The 22665-nt window shown below is 43.1% G+C and overlaps 1 protein-coding gene across 3 annotated transcripts; it reads right to left on the bottom strand.

Moving 5' to 3' along the window:
- Positions 1 to 652: 652 nt before the first annotated feature.
- On the bottom strand, positions 653 to 21433 carry LOC119434499 (N6-adenosine-methyltransferase catalytic subunit). Of its 3 annotated transcripts, XM_049659503.1 has the most exons (9): positions 21264 to 21433; positions 20836 to 21138; positions 20030 to 20281; positions 16626 to 16823; positions 14875 to 15057; positions 12909 to 13162; positions 10255 to 10468; positions 5859 to 6115; positions 653 to 860 (listed from the first exon to the last, which is right to left on the bottom strand). In XM_049659503.1, exons 2-9 carry the CDS (start codon positions 21094 to 21096, stop codon positions 668 to 670), a joined length of 1812 nt encoding a protein of 603 aa, XP_049515460.1. In that variant the 5' UTR covers positions 21097 to 21138; positions 21264 to 21433; the 3' UTR covers positions 653 to 667. The 3 variants fall into 3 exon arrangements, with proteins under 3 accessions (XP_049515460.1, XP_037557576.1, XP_037557577.1); XM_037701648.2 differs by lacking the exon at positions 21264 to 21433 and having other exon boundaries at positions 20836 to 21243; XM_037701649.2 differs by lacking the exons at positions 653 to 860; positions 21264 to 21433 and having other exon boundaries at positions 5855 to 6115; positions 20836 to 21243.
- Between the last annotated feature and the right edge of the window lie 1232 nt (positions 21434 to 22665).

Genomic DNA, 22665 nt, shown 5'->3' with positions numbered 1-22665 from the left:
ATGTAAAGGGTAGTTTATTTATGACACCAAATTGGTGTCTAAATGACACCAAAAAGTGTTAGTTTGTGACAGAAATTTACCTGCGAAATTTGAGTCATTTAGCAGCTCCAACAGAAAATTAGCTTCCAAAATATGTGCTGCCTTTCAAAGCAAAAAATAAGAAAACAGGTCTTGCACTCTCACTGCTGCACCTGACTTATTTATGCAATTTATAGGTCTAGGGCATAAAAAAAGAGTGAGAACGAACAGGGAGGACACAGTGCAAATGCTAGTGTTGTCTCCCCTGCGTCTGGCCACTTTTTTTTTTTTTTTCTTGTTTTCCTGTGCCACAACATTGCTGCACAAGAAGAGAACATCAACCTTTGTTACTAGCTGTTTTTCTTTCTTTCTGTTGTTGTCTTTTTTATTTTTTGTGTAGCAGTTGAAATGTAATTGGCATGATAATTTTAATACTTCACAGGACCGAATATATATATTATTTTATGAAGCAGCAAAAATATGCTGGGCAAATGGCGCCAAAGTTCGCAAAACTAGCCAGATAAGACCAATCACATTCCTGAGTTAACGCGCTCATTCAAAATGAAGCGAAAGGCCCGATAGTATTGGCAAAGAAGGCTCACTCACTTTGAATGAGGGACCAGTCCAGCATGCCTACCAGAGAAAGCTTTTATTGGCGTGGTATGGGTGTCACAATTGGCGGTGGAGGATAGTGGTGATACGGTACAGGGGGAAGACCTTCATACATAAGGCCAGGGTCGGGCATACCCATCGGGTCCCCGTACACAACCATAGGATTCATCATCGGCCGGTTCATCTGGGGATCCGGTGGCCACATATCCATACCCATGTTAACAGGTCCACTGGAAGACACAAGAAGCCGACGGGTACGTCACTACAAAGGGCAGATGACAGGTTTCAATTATGTCTGAGTTAGGGCTGGGCGACTGCTTGATTAGCCTTCAGATTAGTCAATGAATGGTTTAATCGCAATAGATTTTTTTTGGTCGCAAATAATTAGATGATGTCACGTGACCAAAATCAGGCAAGCGTTGGCACCAATGTCTGCACTTCGCTTGCTTAACCGCAAGGAAGGGAACGATTGATTGAGCTACAATGTTCCAACTGAGGTAGCCCCTGCAGGCATGTCTAGGAGTCAGGAGAAACATGCCCATGAGCGCTGCACTTCAAGCCAGTGCGATAATTAGTCGAATGAACAGCCTTGCTATAGCTAGACATAATTTCGTCTGAGTGAAATTGATACACTTGATAAATATGTACACTTCAGTAAGGCGTCACTGACATTAAAGGCAACTTCGAAGTACAAGAATTAAACTATTTACTTTTCGCTCACATACATAAATCCATAAATCTGATTATTTATTCAATTAAAGGTTTCGATTAATCAGGTTAATATCTTTAATTGATGCCTAGTCCTAGTTTGAGTGCTGTTGTTTGCTTGCACGACAATGAAAATCGCAAGTCACTAAAGTGCCATAAACAGGCACAAGACAAAGCACTTCTCCGCAGGCTCAATACTATGCAGTCTATAAGATTCCACTCCCTGGCTTTGGGCAAACTTTGGGCAAACCTGAATCAGCTTAGTGGACACGCAAGAGAACATGTGGCACTGATAAGGGCGGTTTCTTGATAACGTAAGGTGAACTCCTGTCAACAGGCTTTAGCAAAATTTCCATCTAGGTCCATCCGGAGCTTGTAGAATAGTTCGCCCTACTTACTTAGCCCTTTCTGTGCCAACATTTTTTTTCTTAATAAAGCACAAAAGTTTCCTTTTTTGATGATTCATTGAGAACAGCCTTTGTTAATGCAGTATCAGCAGCAGCTTCTTGTGTGGTACTGTAAAGGATTTTGTTTCCTCTCTTTTGGTCACGGAAACGGGTGCGTGTTACAATCGAGGGCGCATTAGAATCAAGTAAATACGGTAAGCGTTTCTTTTTCGAATTTTTGTGCCGAACCTGCATATAACGAAATCCTCTTTATAACGAAGTTTTTCGGGAATTTGTCAATTTCGTTATATCCAGGTTTAACTGCCTTGCAGTGTGGCGGTGTACTGAATACTGGCGTCAAAAATTGTGTTTTTCGGGAAACTATGAACCAGTAAGAAAGCGTAACAGCGTTGGGTCATTTTTCGTTGGGTTTTTTGTTGTCTGTTACCATAAATAATTTGTTTTGTTTTCGAATCTTTCCTCGATGATTCACTTTCATGATTTCGTAGTTGAACAGTTCGAAGAATTCAAGCCTGTTTTCAATGTTCTCCATGCGACAAGTCATTCCTGGTGAGGTTAGGAGAGAGCGAAGTGGTTCTGGATGAGAATAGGAAAAGTTGGCGCCATCTTCTACAGCCCTTGAGGGAGCATGGCTCAGTGCCAACAAAGGGGGAGGGAAATGTGTTTCTGTTGAGCCATGCCCATGTGCCAGAGGCCACCAGCAGCTCAAACTCCTCCTCACTCTGGTCAGAACTAATTTGCAGCTCTGAACACGAGTCACCAGAACTTTCCAGCCCTATTTCCTCACTGGGGCTGGAAGACACATCCAAAAGACCTCGCTTATGACGCAGAAGCAAGTACCCGAGTGTATTTTACATTTGTCTATATTTGCATGTTCGGACCATGAACTGCAGTTTTACTAAGGTGCCCCCAGAAATTGGAACTGTAATTGCAAGAAAAACAAAAGAGCTGCAATTAAATGGCTTGGATTTGAGGCACATGCATGGGGGTCATATCATTCAGTTTCAGTTCTGAATAAATCGATCTGCTGAAAATTTAAATTCATTTCCTTTCCTAAACAACAACTTTTTCCTCATTGTACAGCTGCCTTCACAAAGTGCCTGTTGATTGCTTCATCTATTGCTTCAATTGTGTAAAATGGCACTCATTTATATGTTTAATGTTATTTAAGCTATGCTTTTGAGTTGCAAAAAGTCAATAAACCACATTCATTTCTGATAGCGCTGAGTGTGACCAGTGACAACTTGCTGTATTATACGATTCTGTGAGTAAAAATAAACTGAGGTTGCGCAAGAACAGTCATTCTAATGCCTTAGAGTTTACATAAATTTGGTAGCTGTCACGTGATTAACCCTGCATGTATTCTTAGACTTTAGTAGTTGCGGTGCAACTATGTCTTAATTTGTCAGGGCATTGAAAATGTCCAGTAAACGATGCGCATATATACAGAGATGAAGTAACAAACAAATAAAATGAAAAAATTGCACAGATCCAACACACATTTTGGAATCTACGTAAAGCGAAGCTTTCGTGAGAAGGTTAACTAAATGCTTGTAAAACTGTTCATCAATGCATTTTGCAGCACAGCAATCACGTACCTGCCCAGCCAATTGGCAACATGCGGAAACCTCTAATACATGACCCATGTGATCCACGGGACCGCAGATGACACTATCTCGAAGATCAGTCCACTTTTCATCACGCTTTGAGATCAGCCCAGTTTACTATTTCACTATCTCAAAGGCCGGCCCACCTTATTAGGCAAGAAATTGACCGAGCAGATGCGTCAAACCATGGAAAAGAAGGCATAGAAAGATTCACTTTAATAAAGGAATTGTAATGAAAACAGAGAATTATGCACTCAAATGCTTATATTTGTTGCACTGAGAAAATTTAGCTATCATTTGTTGCTTTACTGCGTATATCTTTAGAGAACAGAGCCAGTGGCCAGCACATCTCTAAAGGTAGTACAGTAGAACCTCATTGATGCAATCCCGTTGATACGTTGTACAATTTCCCGGTGCCAACGTTTGCGATAGAGAACACGAAAAATGACCCAACGCTGTTACGCTTTCATACTGGTTCATAGTTTCCCGAAAAACACAATTTTTGGCACCAGCATTTATTACATCGCCAAACTGCAATGCAGTTAAACCTGGATATAATGAAATTGACAAATTCCCGAAAAACTTCGTTATAAAGAGGATTTCGTTATATGCAGGTTCGGCACAAAAATTCGAAAAAGAAACGCTTACCGTATTTACTTGATTCTAATGCGCCCTCGATTGTAACACGCACCCGTTTTCCGCGACCAAAAGAGAGGAAAAAGAAATCCTTTGCAGTACCGCACACCTCATGCTTTCATACAGAAATACAACTATCACTCAAGATTTACTCCCAATACACTAAAGTTGCGATGAACAAAAAAGCCCCGTGAACGCGTGTCGTTTCGCACAAGCGCGAGGCGTTGGAAACGACGAGCGAGCGACACGATGGCGTTGTAGCGTCGTATGGTGTCACCTAGTGTCAGGTTAGTAAAGTGAAGCGCAGAGACTTGCGCAGTAACCAAAGAGTGGAGCTGCCAGCGCGTTGAAAAAAAAAAGTTTTTTTGTTTCTTCGCCAACATCAACTGAAAAAGAAGTGCCGGCTTGGCGGGCTAGGCCAGCTGCAGCATGCGGCGGGTTCAAGTTTGAATGAAGGGAGGGGGAAAGGTCACGCCCGCGGCGGCAAGATCGCTGGGTCTAGGGATGCAGGCCGGCCTCACGCACGCTCGCACACACGCACGCACGCACGCACATGTGCGCTCGCTCTTGCCTATCAGTCACCGTGAATTCGAGCGCACCAAGCCGCTGCCGCTTCGCATTCCGTCACAGCGGAGAAGGTGCTTCCGGTTGCTGCTCGTGCAAAAATGACAAAATCTGGGATGAAATCTCTAGTTTGTCGGCGGGGAAAATTCGTTATTTTGAGGGGATCTCCCACTGCCACTTCGTTACGTAGAGGTCTCAAATACATGTGCTTCTAGGGAGTAACGGCGGGGAATAGAAAAACTTCGTTATATCCAGGAATTCGTTATATGGAGGTTCGTTATAAGCAGGTTTAACTGTAGTATGGTACGTTTTCAACTGCTAGATCCCATGTAAACAAGAAAAGGTGCAAGGCGCACATGTTTGAGAACTGTAGCTGCCTGCTAAAGCAGCTTCCTCACAATACTTGCCCGCCCGTCTCACATAAAAATGCTCGTTCGCACTCAGCTTTCTATTCCAGTACCAGCAAATCTCCCAGGTCATTGCACACAGCATTCCCAGCTATCGCCGCCAATTCCATTGCGATAAGCATCATCACGTACCTGTTCTACAGCGCGCGAGACATACTGTGGTTTGAAGTATAACTGTATGATTTTTATGGATGATAACCTAAACACGCCACCGTTTCCTGTGACAAGCAGCACAAAATGAGCGTCATGTTTCGCTCTGGCAACATCACAGACATCGTATTCCGGCAAACGCCCACCAGCTCCATTTTGTTCTGCTTTCCCATCGCTGTCTTAAAACACTGTGCAATATGAAAATGATAATGTGCGCCACGGGTCACTTGCGCCCCACCAACTTGACGTGCGTCAGCGTCTTGTGCCGCAATGATTCGCAATGAGAGGGCACGTCAAAACTTCCCACCAAAATGCCCTGCTCGAAGAAGCTGCTGACCTAGGCCGAACAGAGGAGCACGAATGTAAGTATGCCTAAGCTGCAAAAACCACAATGTGCATCTTGGGTTGCTTGAGCATCACCAGTTTGGCGTGCATGGGCAGCTCGTGCTGTAACAATTCGCATAACACTTCGCATTACATCGATGTCAGCTACAGATGAGTCTGTCGAATTATTTTGTGACTTCAGATCGTATGCTTTTCCAGTTAGTATGTTTTTCCCCAGCATTTTATTCCGAAACATATAAATGAGGCTCTACTGTGCACATGGAGCTACATATAAGCCGATTCGTTATACAAGTGCTGTCCTGTGTGTGAGCTACTCAACAAAAGAGCAGCAGCAACCACGGTCAGCAAAGTCAGAGAAGGTTCACCTAGAAAGCTTCGCTTAAAAAAAAAAAAAAAAGACTCACTGTGTCTTCAAGCAGTCCCCATCTGGATAATGCTTGCGGAACTCGTTGATAAGCACAGGATCCGTTAGCCGGACTCCTTCCACTTGGTTGCCCAGAGTGATCCAGTTGGGCTGGACATTGTGTGGTCGTCCAAAGAGCTCAATCTTGCGTGTGCCTGGAGACAAGCGCTCAATGATGCCGTAGATTTCATCAGGCTTGTGACTTGTTGCACGAACTTCCGCAACTATCACATCACAGTCAAGGCCCCGGTTGATTTCCTGCAGCAATATGGCAAAACAGCAGTCACTCATGTGGTTTTAGCAGCATCTCATATGATTTGAGCACTGGAGCTGGGAAAGTCCGGTTTAACTAACGAACTTGTTCCCTCTGCAATATAGTCTCCAATTTGAAGAAAGACAGTTTCCAAGATCTCCGTTTTAGTAAATGTGGAGGACTATAATGGTCCTATATAAAAGCATGCCCATAAGTGTAGTAAGAATGAGCACAAGTCATCATTAACTCAAATTTGAATTAAGAGGTTTTCAAGTTACAAAGCTGTGCTGGTGGCTATGAGACACATCTTAATGGTGGGCTTAATATTAATTTTTATTACCTGGTGCTCTTCAGTGAGCACCTAAATCTAAATACACAAGCACTTTTTCATTCTTCCCCCAGTGAAATGTGGGGCTGCCATGGCTAGAAATTGAGCCCGTGACCTTGTGATCAGCAGCAGAATAGCCACCAAGCCACTGCAACGGGTGACTGCCCAACAAGAAGGCACAAAAATATAACCATAGGACTTCTTGGAGTAAATTTTCATATACCAAAGTGATTGTACTTAGTGTTGTATATCGCGGGATGGCAATATACAAATAAACTATCTTAGCATTACAGCATGAGTCAAGTTGCCGCTTTTCAATGATTTGTTCTGGGCTTGCATTCCAGGTCTACTAATTCCAGGGATATTTACACTTATGCATGATGTAACATACAACGTGACACCTCATTGGAGCATCTTATCCGCCATCAGATAGAATGAACGCACACTGGGAATGATATCGCCAAAAGTTTTTGACCAGGAATACGGTCCCCCGTGGGATTTGGAACTCAACACGGAAAGTGCAATGCAGAAATGTGAATCTCAGGGAGTGCATGAAAGAATTGCTTAGATCATGGGTTCTCAAACTGGGTTCTGCGAAAGGCATTTTAGGGTTCAATGGGGAATGGGGAAACCAGAAGTCTGTTTTATTCTATTCATATCCACAATTTGTCAATTTAGAGAAGAAACACTGGACTGTGGTACCAAAAGCACAGCACACAACATCCACACTTCGGTAGCCTTGTGAGAGATCCACATGGCAGCAATGCGCGAGACCCATCACTGTGCGATTTTCAGGCCCACAGTGTCCACGCTGAGTGTTCTTCATTCGTGCTTGCGAAAGCGGTTCAAAACATGTGAGCGGGAATAAACTCGAAAGTTGTGAAAGCTGAGGGCCACCTCTAAGTTCAGCAGCTTCTGCATGGTCGTGCTGTCGACGGATGACAACATGGGCCGTTTAAACGCGGGGCAAGTTCACGCGTGATTTGCAGTATAGGTATGTCAGTGTCGGCATAGCACAGTTTAGATACGAAGGCTCGCTTACTACTGCACTGCCTTGGTTTCTACCTTATACAGAAAGAAAGTGTGTGACATGCATTTTAATGTGCGGGAGGTATACCGCTGCAGACCATTGTAGCTGCATTTAAAGCGGGTTTAGTGTCCTGATCAGTATATTCAAGACCATTCCACAGCACGAATAACTTGTTGCATTTGTGTACAAAGAAGAAAGTAAACTTTTATGCATCTGACACTTCACTTGGATCAGGATGCCGTTTACGGAGCGTGGTGCCTAGGGCACTGGCCGTATGGTCAGCGCATGCTGCATTTCGATGTGTGCAGCAATGCAGGGGAAAAAAAAAAAAGAGAGAAAAATGCTTGTCTGTGTATTATCATGAGTTACCCAGTAAAGAACGATGGTTTTCAAGGCCACATGCTCACGGGGCAGCGGTCCTACTTTGGTTACCCTATAGACTCGTGTAAGGGCCGCACCCCCAATTGGCAGTCCAAAATTTTGAAACAAGAATTGTTCAAGACAGCGAATTTTCGCACGCTGTGTACTTCCGCGTGCCGCTACTAAATGGCGAGAGCTGCGCGTTGACCTCTGATGCAATGGTGCATCCGGGGATCCGGGATGCGCACAAGTCAAGGCAGTGCCGGCACCATTTTGACCAAAAGGTTCAGTCCTATGTAAGGGCGACACCTTGTGAAAATTGTGAAAAAAAAAAAAAAAAAAATGCGGCCCTTAGACGAGTCTATACGGTATTGCCTACCATGTTCGTGTAACTGATGCCCGAATTTCTGGTGAAATTTGATTTGAACATGTTCATGGCAAAATGTGATAGCCAACAAGATCGTTATGCATATAGAATTATTTTTCACTTTTAAAACAGACAAACCTCAAACTGTATTGAGTTCACTCAATACAGTTTCGAACTGCAAGTATGACAAAATGCAGGCTCAAATGTACAACAGGCAACCAGAGGCTGATTCTAATAAGTGGCATGGAGCCACTCACTGATTACCCTGTTTAAATGATCCAGTAATTTGTGTACTTTCTTTATCTTATTTCTATATAAGGTGTGTAGCCATTTAGTTAATTCACTGCGACAATTATAGCAAGCACATCAGTGGAAAGAGGGAGAGGGCTGGTGGGGTTTATCAAATCCAGAAAGTTTGAGAACTCTTTACTTATGCACTGGTAGACTGATAATCACTTCATCAGTTGTAAATGTAACATAACAACACTTTCTATATATTTGGATGCCTGAAAATGTGTTGCAGCGGCTGACGCTGCCATTTCACATATCCATAATTTCCTGACATTGATTATTATTTGAGCATGCGGCGTATGGTATAATGTTTTTGCAACATTGTGGTACAGTAGATTTCCATTAATTTGACTTCGGTCAATTAATTCAATCTTGACCAAAGGTCTTGGATGGCACCCACACATTTCTATGGGACCAAACTTTCGTTATTTCAATCCCAAAACTGGCCTTCGCCGGATAATTAGAACTTGACCAGTCAGCATGCATATGCCTGACCCCTGTGGTGACCCCAATAGGGAAACATTTACTTGCAGTGTCTGCCTTGGCAGAATTTGGAAGACATTGAATGCATTGAACACAAGTCAACTCCAGATGAAAACGCCTATTTTCTGCCAGCCCTAGCAAGATTGTCAAGCAATAAATGTACCTCACAATGTCTGATTACAGTACTTACTCAATTCTAACAGGCATCTTTTTTCTTTTCCAAACAAAACTGTGATGAACACAGCGTTTGCAGCGTTCGTATGCTTTCTTGCATAACATGGCTCTATTGTGGCAAACCTGACTTTAGGGAATCAACCGCTACAGTGAAACACATATTAGACCCTTGCTCCTTTTGATTGCAAAAATTGAGCGGGCGTTAAGATTTATACTTTGTTTAGGAGCTTTAAAGTCATTTCTATGTTAGTTTTGTGCTGTGGTTGTCTGTGTTCGTGGGGTGTGGTTGCATGTGCAGTTACATGACACTCGAGTATGGTGCGAGACGGAGTGCCGGTGGTGGCACCTGCCGTGGTGCTATGGAACAGATGACACTTCTGATAATCGCCGGCAGATGATGACTGATACAGCAGTGAAATTCAGTCACCGTGTCAGGTTTCTGCCGGGATAAGAAGTGAGGAGTAGTACTGTGCGAATGGCCGTGGTCAGTGCAGTCACTATGCTGGCTTGTTCAAAAAAAGTATTGCCTCATTAACTTGACAATTTCTATGTTAGTTTTCTACTTTGGACACACAGAAAGCAGGTGTTTTCACTGCCATGTTTTGGCCTTGCATAGACCAAAAAGGCAGGCAGGGATTTTGCTATATCTGGAAAAGCTAGTGCATTATGGCCATGAATATATTTAAAAGGACACTAAAAAGGATTACTAAATATGGTAAGACTGGTAAGAGACCCTTTCATAGTTCCATTTGTACTTTTTTGGTGTATACTTCCCCTTTTTGATTTGCACGCCCAAGTTGAAATTTCACCACGTCACTGTGACGTAACAAACCATAAAGACTTTTCTCATACAGTCGAACCTCATTATAAAGAAGTCGCATCAGACTTAAAATTAACCTTGTTATATCTAATATTCATTACAAGCATTAATTTCTTACATGCTAATATCAGCGAGAAAGATTGTAGATTTATTTTATTATATTCAATAACTTGTTATATCCGTGTTCACTACATTGAGGTACAATTGTAAAAGGTATTACTGTTCAGTGCTCTTTAATGCCCCTGATTTAAGCACAGACCGCCCTGGGTGAGGAGCAAGAAAGGAGCATGCCTTGGGGTTCCCCTTCACTCCCACCAGACAGTGCTCCTTGCCGTGATTGAGCCAGTGGCCTGTGCGGCCTGTGCGGATGATGCGCTGCAGCTGGTTGGTCTTCACCCAGATGAGCTCGTCACAGCGCTCGTAGCCCCAGAGCTTCAAGCAATCCCGGCCCAGCTCCATGGCTCTCCCTGTTACCCACAGGAAGATGAGGCCGTCGTCTGTCAGGCTGCACACCACACACAGCACCCCAAGAGAGCTTGTGAGAGTTCAAAACCTAGAGGTGTACCCCAAGAGAAGCTATATTGTGCAAAAAAAGCACTGACTAATGGTACACTCAAATGGGCATTTTCAAGCGCTATAAAGTATAAAGCACTCTAGTCGTAATTTACATTCAGCTGGTCGAAATTGAGCGCTTGGAACACAAGTGTGTTCACACACGATTTCAATATAACGAAATTTCATTGGTGCCACAAGAAATACCGAGACGACAAATGGAAACTTCCACGGACGCAGGTGGTTAAATGGCTTAATTACAAGCAGCTGCTTGCGCATGCACCTCTCAAATTGTGCGCCACGCGACCGAGAGCGACCACCGAAGCAGTATTTCATATAAAGTCCAAGTGCGATAAGATCCTATTGCGTCCTGCGCACTGTATGCTTTAGGTGCAAGTGAAAGCATGCAAGGATGAGCCAAGAAGGATGGTGGCTTGATGAGCACAGTCTTTCCATGCAAGCAAGGGGAAAGGAAGGAGGGGAGCGAGCTCATTATCAAGTGTGCGCAAGGGCGGGAGGAGGGGGAAAAGAGTGGAGGGCTGGTTGGTGCACATCTCTTCTAGCGTGGCTGTGGCAGCGCATGGCTGCTGAGTGTATACGCAGCCAGCAGCAAAGCCTGGGTGAGCTGAGGTGGTGTGGCATCGTGCACTATCTTTCCGCGTGTTTAGTGCTGAAGGCTGCATAATCTCAAGTTTTGGAGACGCGTCGAAGCGAGAGCCAGACAAAGCATTGGCTTCCTGCTGCCACCGTTTTTCGTGATAGTGTCGTCTCACTGCGGGCAGCACCATCAGCTGTGGGGGTGGAGTGGATGCAAAAGCATAGCTAGCTTCGCTTCGTACCGCCGAAGTTCATGAAGATATCATCGATATGGCATGAAACTGTATCTTTCGTCACAGACTCTCAAATTCAACAAAATGATTTTTTTCCTCACTGAAGTTTTCTTTTTCTGAATTCCCGATAATTGGAAAATTTCGCGGCCCCTTCCGTGTAAGAAAAATCCATCAGCGACTGTGCTTATTTGCATAAGAATATCCACCGATGACTGCATAATTTATCGCCCAATTAAAAGTTCAGATGATCATCTCGTTCTTCAGCAAGACCTTGAACAAATTATTAGCTGGTGCAATAAATAGCTAATGACTTTAAATACCTCGAAGTGCAAAGTAATGTCGTTTACCCGGAAGCCAACAACTTCACCGTATCCTTACCACACTGATAATTACCCGTGGCAATGGCTACACAATTTAAGTATCTAGGACCTCTATTCACATCGAATCTTTCTTGGTCAGAACAAATCACGTCGATTTCAGCTAACGCCTCCTGATCATTGGGATACTTATGATGCAGCTCAAGAAATGTTCCTTGAAATGTTCAAAAGCTAGCTTATCTAATGCTCGTTCGTCCCCAGCTCGAGTACGCGTCTCCCATTTGGTCCAACAACAGCTTGATTTGTGCAAGTTGGTTCACACTGAATAACGTAGGTACAGCGCAACAATTTTTGGAAGACAGGACAGCGTTCTTTACTGTCTGTCTCTTTGTTTCCTTCCAAAAATTGTTGCGCTGTACCTACATTATCCGTTTGGTCCCCTCACCAGAAATACTTCACTCAATTGCTAGAACGGATCCAGAACACAGCAAGCCGCGTCATCTTAAACGATTACAGCTACCAGTGTAACACAAATAAAACTTACACTTTCATTACAATCCTTGAACACTCAAAAAGACATTGCCCTGTTAACACTGTTTCACAAGTTCATTCACTCCACTCGAGTACCGGCATGCTTGAAACGACCCTACTCCACGTCATACAGGCTCCACAAAATTTTTCAGCTATGCCCGCATTTACCGGTTCTACACAAGCATTCCAATACTCTGCTCTTCCTCATGCTGTCAAGCTTTGGAATTCTCTCCCGGATAGCATCGCATGCCTGTTCAACTATGATTCATTTCATGACTAATCAAATGTGAGATTTTATGGTTATCGCTCCATGTATTCTTGTATTTCCACTATGTTTTGCACCTTACTGTCGCGTTAGTACCGTAATATCGCTGTGTTTACTGTTATTTCGCTATGTCACGTTAGTGTACCTAGGTTGTGGTTCTGGTTGTGTTATGTAAATGTCTATGTATTTATGTAGGTCATATACTCTATGTATTTTCTGTGTATTTTCTATGTACCGCCCCCCTTACTCAATGCCTCAAGTAAGGCCTGTAAGGTATGTTTAAATAAAATTAAAATAAAATAATAAAATATAATAATAAAAATAAGACATCAAATTTCAATCTAACGAATCAAATTGCCAATTTTACCGACTTTGTTATATCGAGATTTAACTGTACTACATTATGCTGAGATACTATCACAGGCTGGAGGCCAAAGATGGAGCAGCTACCTGGGAACATTGAGCTTCCGCATCTCATCATCGGACATGGTGCCATAGGGGAGCTCCATGTGGATGTCCCAGGGTGGGTCTGCCATCACCACAGAGAACTTGCCCAGAATGCTCATGTCAAAGTAGCGCAGGTCACACTGAATCCACTGAGGAGGATGCAGCACAGTCGGCCCCGTGCCCCGCAGTAGTGCTGGGGGAGAAGAACCGCCCGAAAGCGCTGGAGGTCGGCTCATTGGCACCGAACTGCTGTCCACCTGAGTGATCACCACCATTCACTTGTTGCCACACTTGCGACAGAAACTGTAGGCAGTTGTTAAAAAGCTGCAAGTGAGACCAGCTGAGAGAGCACTACTTGGAAAGCAAGAGTTGATCAAGAAATTGTGACACACACAGTAGAGAGAGAGAGTGAAAAGCAGAGAATTGTGCTGTGGCGTGTATGTGCTGAGCCGTGCTCCCTCAAGGGCAGCAGAAGATAGTGTCAACCTTTCCTTATACCAAACCACTTTAGCTTCCACCCTGCATAGGAATAGGCAGTGTAGCAAGTAAGGACAGAAAGGATCCAAAAGGAGGGCAGGGGAAAAGAAAGTAAGGGCAAGAAGATATTATGGTATGTACAGATGAAACGAAGGTGATGGTGAACATGTAGACATTCTAGAGTTTGTTAATTAATCCAATGTCTCGAAGTGTTGAGAAGGCATAGCACTTAGTATGCTTCCTAGCTCTAGTGGCTCTTGCAAAACTGAGCTCCCTCTAATAAAGCAACAAGTCCTTTAATATGTATAAGCTGGACATTCCAATAAAATCTGTTCCATTATTTCCAATGAACCGGTTATCACAGTATGTAATACAAAATACAAGTGATTGACAGATGGTGATTCAGATCCAAAGGAAACACGGGCTTATGAGAAATGCCGTAATGGAGTGCTTTGGATTTAATTCTGACCAGCTGGGGTTCTTCAATGCACAACCAAAATGTGGCATGCAAATGTGTTTTTGCATTCCACTCTCATTGAAGGGAAGCCACCATGGCTGGGGATCGACTCCGCAACCCAACGCCCAGCAACAGGATGCAACAGCCACTGAGCCATGCCAGTGGATAGAAAATGTGGACACGTGTACTTGATTATCTTTTTCCTGTGACCGCTTTTCACCGGCTAACCAGTGTTAAACGTTATCGCTAGGCACAAGACGCGCCTGCATGCATCTGAACATTCTCGATTGTTGTAGCCGATTCTACCTGTTGTTTGTGTTGTCGCTGAACCTACTATAATCAGATTGCATGCTCAACATGAACAGTGTTGTACATTCTAGAACTTGTACGAGTGCCAGGGATTATGCTCGAACGTTCAATGAGTCAAGTATAAATAGCCGACGCATCTGAGCCACAGATCATATTTCGACGATCAACAAGTGTGCTCGCCGCTCTCATTGACTGAGTGTTACTTGTTTTGCTGGGCACAGGTTCACCCAATAAACAGTTAGTTTCTTGACATGCCTAGTGCCACTGTGATTGTTCACCATCGCAAAGTGACAATATACCTAACTGCATGAAATTGTAAAAGCTTCCAGCATGGTAAATAATTACTCAAAACTAGAAGGGCTACTGTAATGTTGCTCTTTGGGACAACAGAAATTTGCAGAGCAAAGCAACGAACATGATTCCAAATGCTGCAAGCCAGTACTCAAGAGAAACAGCATGGTCATGTTGTAGCACATGTACACGTCTGTCCGTATGAAAGTAAGCATCAAAGAAGAAAGTCAGCCAGAGACTTCTCCTACACACACTTCACTTTTAAATCTGAATGATAAGACCATGACCATGGGTGCAATAAATGACTATTTGGGGTTCAAAAGGTGCCTGTAACATTGCTGTTTGAGCGAACACTCACTGTGCAAATCTGCCGACCCACAAAACAAAGGGTGCATGAATTATAACCACACTCCTGGACAGAGGCAGGATTTTTACCTCGTAGTGCACATATTTACAGCTGTCCATGTGAAAGCACGTGTTGAGGAAGGAACAGTCGCCCAGGGACTCGTCTGTGTGCTTCTGGATGATCTTGTTGAAGTGTAGCTTGTTACAAGCTGTCCCAGTACTGGAGCTGCGGCTGCACTCCTGCTTGGTGCCATGTGGGCAAAACTCTTGCACCTGGCCGAGAAAGGCAAGAAGGACAGGTCAGCCACGCACTCCTTCAGCAATGACACAACAACTGCAGTTAGCCCAGAGGGGGTCTGGACTGTCCCACTTGATTTCCAATAAACAATTGGGCGACCACAAGACCGTGTGCTAGTAAAGAACGACACACACTCCAATGAAAAGAAGAAATGTTTTACACATAAAAAGAAAATGTTGTCATCCCACTGAAAGTAGCATAGGAACACACATGCATTCCACAGAAACAAAGATCACAGTTAAGGAAAAACTTCTTCCTGGTCCGTGATTTGAAGCCTGCACCACTACGTCACTGGGGCAGTTGCTCTACCAAATGAGGTCCCAATTATAGGCTAGAAGACGGTAGGACAAGACCGATTTATGCGACAACTCAAAGAGTGGGGTTTGGGTTTCCTCATAGCTTCATGCTACCTTCAGGTGCATGCAAACTTTCCCTTTCCAGAAACTCTTTCTACCTTGCTTTTTAAAATGCTTTAAGTATCCTGCTGCCAACAGTATAGATTAAAGAAAAAACATGGGTAAATCATACTCCAAGTGACAATAAGAAGAAGCAGGAGAGATCATATAATGCACAGAGAAGATACCAGTGGTCTATTAGGTAGCTTAAAATTGGTGCAACTGAAGGCAGCAGAGAATCAGATGGAGCAATAACAATAGGAAACTTGCAGGGCATAGGTTCAAGTCGCCTGACACAAGACAGGGGTAACTGGACATGGATGGGACGGGCCTTCATCCTGCAGTGGACATACATTATACTGGTGCTGCTGCTGCTGATAATGAAACACCATACTTTTTGTTCATTCAATTATCGGTCTGTTTTTTTTTTTTTTTTTTTTTCAGTGGCGCTCCTCCACCAAGGGGCAGCAGTTCTCAAACTTCCTAAATCTCACAGCCTCTAAAGCCTACTGATAATATGGGCACCAGTTGAACCCAGTTTCATTTACAGGCATAAAGCGTACACGCAAAACCGAATCAAGCTAGGACCTTATTAACTAGCAATGTCTATCAATCTACAGCAGCCAGGATTAATGTTTATGCACTTGGTTGGTCACTTGCCGAATGATAAATGAGAAACATGGTGTAACTTCTTGCTAATGATATGATCCAGCAGTGTGGAGCATGCAGCCTCACATAAACAGGTCACATGTCACTGGAAATGCCTTAACATGTACTTTGCTCACTTCTTCAATAGACTACACTAATCAATGACACGCTTCTGCCGCAGTCCTTACAGACATCCGTCAACTACTCCAAAGGACCTCTGGGGCTCTTTTAAATGCATTTTTTCTTCTGAGATGCAAATTCTTTGAGATTTGCATCTTTTGAATGACATTATTAGGTGAGAGTGTTTGCACATGACTTGTTTTTCGTGCTTTCTCTATGTTCGTGTAGTGCTTACACACTGCTAAGAATGTTCAACTCACCCAGTTGTCTGATCTGGTACATCTTACCATTTTTATGCCACATTGTATTTTTCTTCATAATGCTCATCTGCACTGTTTGCTAAAGTGCGGTGAAATTTTTGAAAGTGGAACTAAACAAACCTGTGCGCCACCTTGCGAGCGGAAACGTTCAACGAGAGAACGCTCCTTGGCAGTTGGTTTGCTCAAGAGCTCTAGGATTTCCTCGCCCAACTGCTTGGTCTCTTTCTCCCGCGCGGATGGAAGTGAAAGCAGCGACTCAATCGGGTCAGGCGCAGAACGCTTCTGTCCTCGCTTCCCCCGCATCTCGTCGCCATCCCCCTGTTGTAAAAAAAAAAAAAAATTATTAAATTCCGGGGTTTTACATGCCAAAACCACAGTATGATTATGAGGCATGCCGCAGTAGGGGGTTCCGGATTAATTATGACCACCCGGGGTTTTTTAACGTGTACCTAGATCTAAGCGCACAAGCGTTTTGACATTTCACGCCCATTGAAATGAGGCCATGAACTGAACCTGCCACCTTGTGCTTAGCAGCGCAACGTTACGGCTGCTAAGCCACTGTGGCGGGTCATCCGCCTGTTGTCATCAAGAAGGAACGGGCAGCCCTTTGCATAATATGCAATTGCCTGGCTTTAGCCAGAGGAATCCAACAGCAAATAAAATGCCTAATAATTATAATAATGACACCAAGGATGATGACGATGTTTATTTCTTCAGCGTTTTACTCAAAGCAATTTAAGAGTGGATGAATAAATACAAGACAGTGATAGAGTGTTTTTGTTAATCAGGAAAATTCGACCTCAAGCCACCTCCTGAATTGTAATGACAATCTGAACAGAGTGCTGAAGGTGCACGTTGGACTGTAGGGGCTGGATGCGTGGGGGGGAGTTAACTCGGGCTCAGGGGAGGGGGGGGGGGAGATTACAAAACCCGACCCCCCCCCCCCCTTCGGTGCGCCACTGGCAGTGCCAGTTAAATATGCAAACTGTGTCTCAGGGTGCATCCAATGAAATGCCACCACAAGTGCACATATAACAAAATAAGCAGCTCACATGAAGACGGCCTAGGTAAGCATGAAAAATGAACGAAGTTCAATGTCTCAGACTTATATTTGTTGCTTCAAGTAGCTTTGGGCAAAGACTTCAGCCTTAGTTTTCTCTCTAGCTTCTGAAGGATATAACATCCACACACTATTATTATGCACATATAACATGTGTATCTACCACGCGCCCATTCCACTACGTATCAGCGTTATGCTTTTTTTTCTGCACACAGCCCGAAAATGGAATACCCTTCCTTCATCGCCCTCATCACCGACACTTCCCGTTTCAAAGCTGCTATTGAAGGCCATCTTTCAAGTCACGCCACCTAACCTGTCCCGCCATTTTTCTATGTGCCCACCCCTCATATAATGTCCCGTTCTGGGACCTTTGACGTATCATGAATAAGTAAATAAATAAATAAATAAACACACACAGAATATCTGTCACCACTGTTGTTACTTTTATCATAACACCCCAAAATTTTTCAGCTTTGATTTGTATTATAAAGGATGTTTCTTGACAGCAGAACAGACATACAAGTGTCCTTTTTATAGCAACCTATCATTAGCAGTTGACATGAATACATGTGTGATAACTCATAAAATATTTATCTTATATTCACGAACTTCTAGCATGTGTTGCAATTGCAGTATTAAAGCCAGCCAGTCTTTAGGACATGCCGGCATGCCCACTCAGTAGGAAACCTTAGGCTAGCAAATTTTGAGATTGAATCAAATACTATTACTTGAACACTATTATATATTTAAGAACTATTAGAAAAATATTAAAATTTATGAACAGCAACTACTCCGTTTGTTATTGAAAAGTAGTGAATATTCAAACGCCCTTAGTTCCATGATATAGAGATATGTATTACCAAATACTATACATATATATATATTTTTTTTCAGAAACAGAATCGTTTTTATTATGCATAAGATATGGTAACTGTACATGGTATATATCCTCCTGAGACCCGAACACCAACTATGGGATAAAATCGCTCTTCAAAGTAGTTTTTATTGTGTACTCTTATGTTATGAACTTGAAAACCAATTTTAAAAATTTAAATACCACTGTTAGATGCCAAAAACTTCGTCTACATATACGTAAAAAAAATAACTATCTCCATCATCTTCTCCTGTTTGCTATGGTAAAAATTGCATTTCATTACTTAAACGCAGAGATGAAGATGGAACCACGTGTAGTACATTGCCGTGTTGCTGCCGTGTTCAGTATTTTCACGCAATCTCAGTGATATCGAAACACAACTCAAGGTTGCTTTCAGCTGTCTGGGACGGCATAGAGGTCTAGATCAATATAGCGTCAAATTTCTCGAAAGTGGATGACAAGAAAAGAAGTAAACTACTTCTTTATAGTTACACATGCACCGTACTTCATACCCAGAATGACTATTTTGCGTAATCACTTCCGAGTGAATTTCAAAAAAAATGTTGAAGGCAATGTGCAATGTATTGCAAAGGGGTCTTAGGAGGATATACAGGAGGAGGTCCCATAGTCAAAGACTAAAGGAGGGACCTCCTGAAACATGTTATTTATTTATTAGTGCAGTGTATGAAAATAACAAGAAATAAGAATGTGTCAGCGCTACTTAATAAATACAGAATTACAAAAGTTGAAAAAAAGCATGAAGGTTGTATTTAAACATGCTAATATTTCAGTGCTCCTTAAGGTTAGTCGGTAACAAATTCCAAGGTAGCGGAAAACTTGCCGTAGTTATTCTTGGGCACAGGAAGCAAATAGTTATTATTAGAAGCAAATCGTGTGGCCCTAAAATGAGGAAGCTGGTTTTCCTTATTTAGCTTAAGATGAAGTTTTCCATCGAAAAATTTGTGCATCAGAATACCTAGTGAGTATTTGTGAAGGTTTTGACCGGATAATATATTGTGTGTATGTAGAAGTGTATCAGTGAGAAAACTAGAATATTCACATTTTGGTTATGCAAATGTTTTGAACATTGGCAGACCCTTAGTTCCAAGATGTCCCTCCCCAAACTTCTGGAGAAATGCACTGATGTTCCATGCATAATTTTCACACAAAGCACTCCTAAACAGTGCAGGACAAAACTGTGAAAAACCGATATATTGTGTGCCAGATTTGAAAGATGAATATCTACCGACAAGCTGGTAATAGCTTTATGATTTTTACCAAAAACACGCTTAAAATTTCACAAATGTGGCATTTGAAATTTACAGTTTATTTCAACATCAGCAAGTTAATTTTCATAACAGAATAGTTATAATTAGTAGTTACCGCATATATGATGCCTGCCACGACTAATATTTTGTTGCCAAAGAAAAAAACTCAATTGCATTGTCTTCAAGAAAAAGAACCATTTTCATTGAAACAGCTTCTATATCTGCTAAGGAGCATCCCAATTTGCAAGGCTGGCTTGCAAGCTCTACTGTTCAGAAAGTGAAGCTTTTCACTCTTATCTTCCAAGAAAGAGCTGTTAATCACCTGTGCATCAACAAAGGCTTGTAGACGGGTGTGCTCAGCTGAGGTGACTTGGAGGAAGGGGGTCCCTTCAGCCGTGACGTCCTCACCAAGTGCGATAAGTTCTTGTGCAGCCAACTTGTGCAACAAGTCCTCAAGAGAACTGTGGTCAATATCCCGGCCTAGTGACCGGCTCACAATGGCCTGCAGTCGGCGCGAGTCTGCTGGCAAGTCCAGTGCAACATCAAGAAGACAGCGCAACAAGCGGCGCTCCACCTGTGTTACCAAGAAACCAAGAAAGAACCAAAGAAACCGACTAATGAACATAAATATTGACAAAGTTTTTGATATACATATTAAATCTAATACGGTGAGAGACTGCTTCAATGAACAATTGTTGCTTTGTCCCCATTCGCGCGTTGGCTTTTCCCCTGAAAAACATGGAAAATTATCAAGTTACATTAAAAAGTGGTTAGCCAGTTTGTGAACAAGTACTTGTAAGCATGTAAGCAAGTAAGCATGGATGGCACTAAGAACGAATTTGCCTTCAGCGCGGTAATGTGAGCAGTTTATTGTAGTAAAAAAGTGGTTAAGTAGATTACTTTAAAATCTTGCAAGAATATAAGCACACTTTATTGTAATGTTGAGGTTGGTCTGTACCTTTCACGCCATCAACAAGGTCGCCTATTGTCCAGCTCAGATGCCTCACCTATTTGGAACGAAACCTCTTCTTCTGCTGCGACTCCACCGCAAATTGATGATGCGGACCAGGCAGCTGAAACTTCACAAACATGACCACCGGGTTTGGAAGACGGAAATCCCCTACTCACCTCGTCTACATCAGCGGGGGCCGGAGAGTCTGTGCTAGGGCACTGGGCACCGGTCGCCTGGTGGCCTGGTTGTGGAGATCCCACGGATTGGTTTATTGCAGAGCTCAGCGCTCCGCTACTGTCTTCGCCGGTACTTGTGACAGGCTCCGTTGAGATGGCCTGTACTATCTCTTGGCGCTCTTTCTTGCGACGCTGAAGACGTTCACGCAGGCTCGACTGCCGCGATTTGAACTCTTGCATATCCTTCCAGGCGTCCGACATGATTACGCCGTCAACGACGCACTTGTTAACGTGCACAGAAAGCTACGGGGAAAAGTGAAAGTAAGCGCCGGCAACCGCTCGGCTGAAGACTTCGCTTCCCTCCGTTTATAAGAACACCTTAAGCAAGTCCGTTTTATTTTCCAACAAGGTTTGGAGGGAATGCTTACCTCCACAAAGAGTGGCTGAGAATTATAACTGACTGTAGAACTAGTAGCACAGAACACCTATCAAGTAGTATCATAGGTAGTACCGTAGTAAGTCACATCAGTCGTAAAATTAGACAATTGATACAAGCCGCCATGTTCACCACAGCTTTATAGAATAACGATGATGATGATACCAAAAGTGTGGAGACAGAAAAATGTACAATATAAGCTCAAAATTACAATGTAAAGTCTAAAGTTTCCCTTTTTTAAGACACGTAAGTGGTAATCAAAAAAATAAAACTGCGCAAAATGGCATTGCATACCGTGAATTTGGAAACCACGTGAACTGCGGCGCGCAGCTTCGAAAGCACGGAGGAAGGAACCAAAGGAACCTACGAAGGCGTGGACGTTACGCGAACAGTGTAATACCATTTTTCGACTGATACAGTCAGCTTTGCGTCTACAACATCGAGGCGAAACGATTCAAAGCCACAAAGCTGGGAATCAGGTACCCACATTATCCCGCATTACATGCATTGTGCACTCTTATCTACTAAAGCTGCTGCCTGCAGATGTGGCTTGCTCTTGCACTGCCATAGCTCATTGCAACGCTCTCCGCCAATTGATAAAAGCGTACTTAGGCGCAGTTATAGTGCAGTTTCATGTCGTTCATTCAGCGAGCTTTTTTTCTACGAGGGTTCAGGTTTTTTTATTGTTATTTGAACGTGCTCGAGAGCACCAACGCACAACTTTCGACGCGTGTTGAGGCACTGGAGCTCGAGTTGCTCCATTAAAAAAAAAATAAAAATAATAAAAAAAAAAAAAGGGGGGGGGGAGTAAGAGTGCAGAACACAGTTTTGATGTTTGTCCATGCAAGCGAAGCTTCAATGTCAGATCTGTAGCAATCCCGGATATAAAACTAAAAGTATAAGAGTATATAACATCCTTGGTTCCTATGGCAGGTCGGGAGCGGATCTCGATCCGTGATCACCCCACAGAGTATATGTCCACTCCGCCGAAATCAGCATAGTGATTCACTATTCGGCCGCAGCGATGGATATTGTCATGCATTTTCTTCTTGAGAAAACCACTATTCGGAAAGCAGCTTCTCAGATTCAAGCGGTGAGGAAATGGGCGAAGACGACAACGGAGGCGTTAGCGCATGAAAGCCGCATACTTGATATACTTGACGACATTGCATTTTTCTCCTCACCACCAGGGGCTGCGCCATGATGGGGCATCCCCCCCCCCCAAAAAAAAGAAAACATATATATATATATATATATATATATATATATATATATATATATATATATATATATATAACTTGAGCATGACCCCCCCCCCCCCCCCCCGAGAGCGCCGAAAAGCTGACCCAAAGTAGGCAGTATGAAACAAAATGTCAATTTTGATGTCTTACAAT

This window comes from Dermacentor silvarum, unplaced genomic scaffold (genome assembly GCF_013339745.2).
Source record: "Dermacentor silvarum isolate Dsil-2018 unplaced genomic scaffold, BIME_Dsil_1.4 Seq1127, whole genome shotgun sequence".
Taxonomy (NCBI): Eukaryota; Metazoa; Arthropoda; class Arachnida; order Ixodida; family Ixodidae; genus Dermacentor; species Dermacentor silvarum.
The sequence above is the reverse complement of the archived record's forward strand: the minus strand, read 5'-3'. Positions and strand labels throughout refer to the sequence as shown.

What these genes read in the sequence shown, in the direction of transcription:
- LOC119434499 (XM_049659503.1), bottom strand. Translation starts at nt 21,096, where the DNA reads ATGTCGGACGCCTGGAAGGATATGCAAGAGTTCAAATCGCGGCAGTCG. An exon ending in AAGCCTTTGTTGATGCACAG is followed by an intron (nt 16,824 to 20,029) that starts GTGATTAACAGC and finishes TTTTTACAACAG; the next exon opens with GGGGATGGCGACGAGATGCG. An exon ending in GTAAATATGTGCACTACGAG is followed by an intron (nt 13,163 to 14,874) that starts GTAAAAATCCTG and finishes GTGATCACTCAG; the next exon opens with GTGGACAGCAGTTCGGTGCC.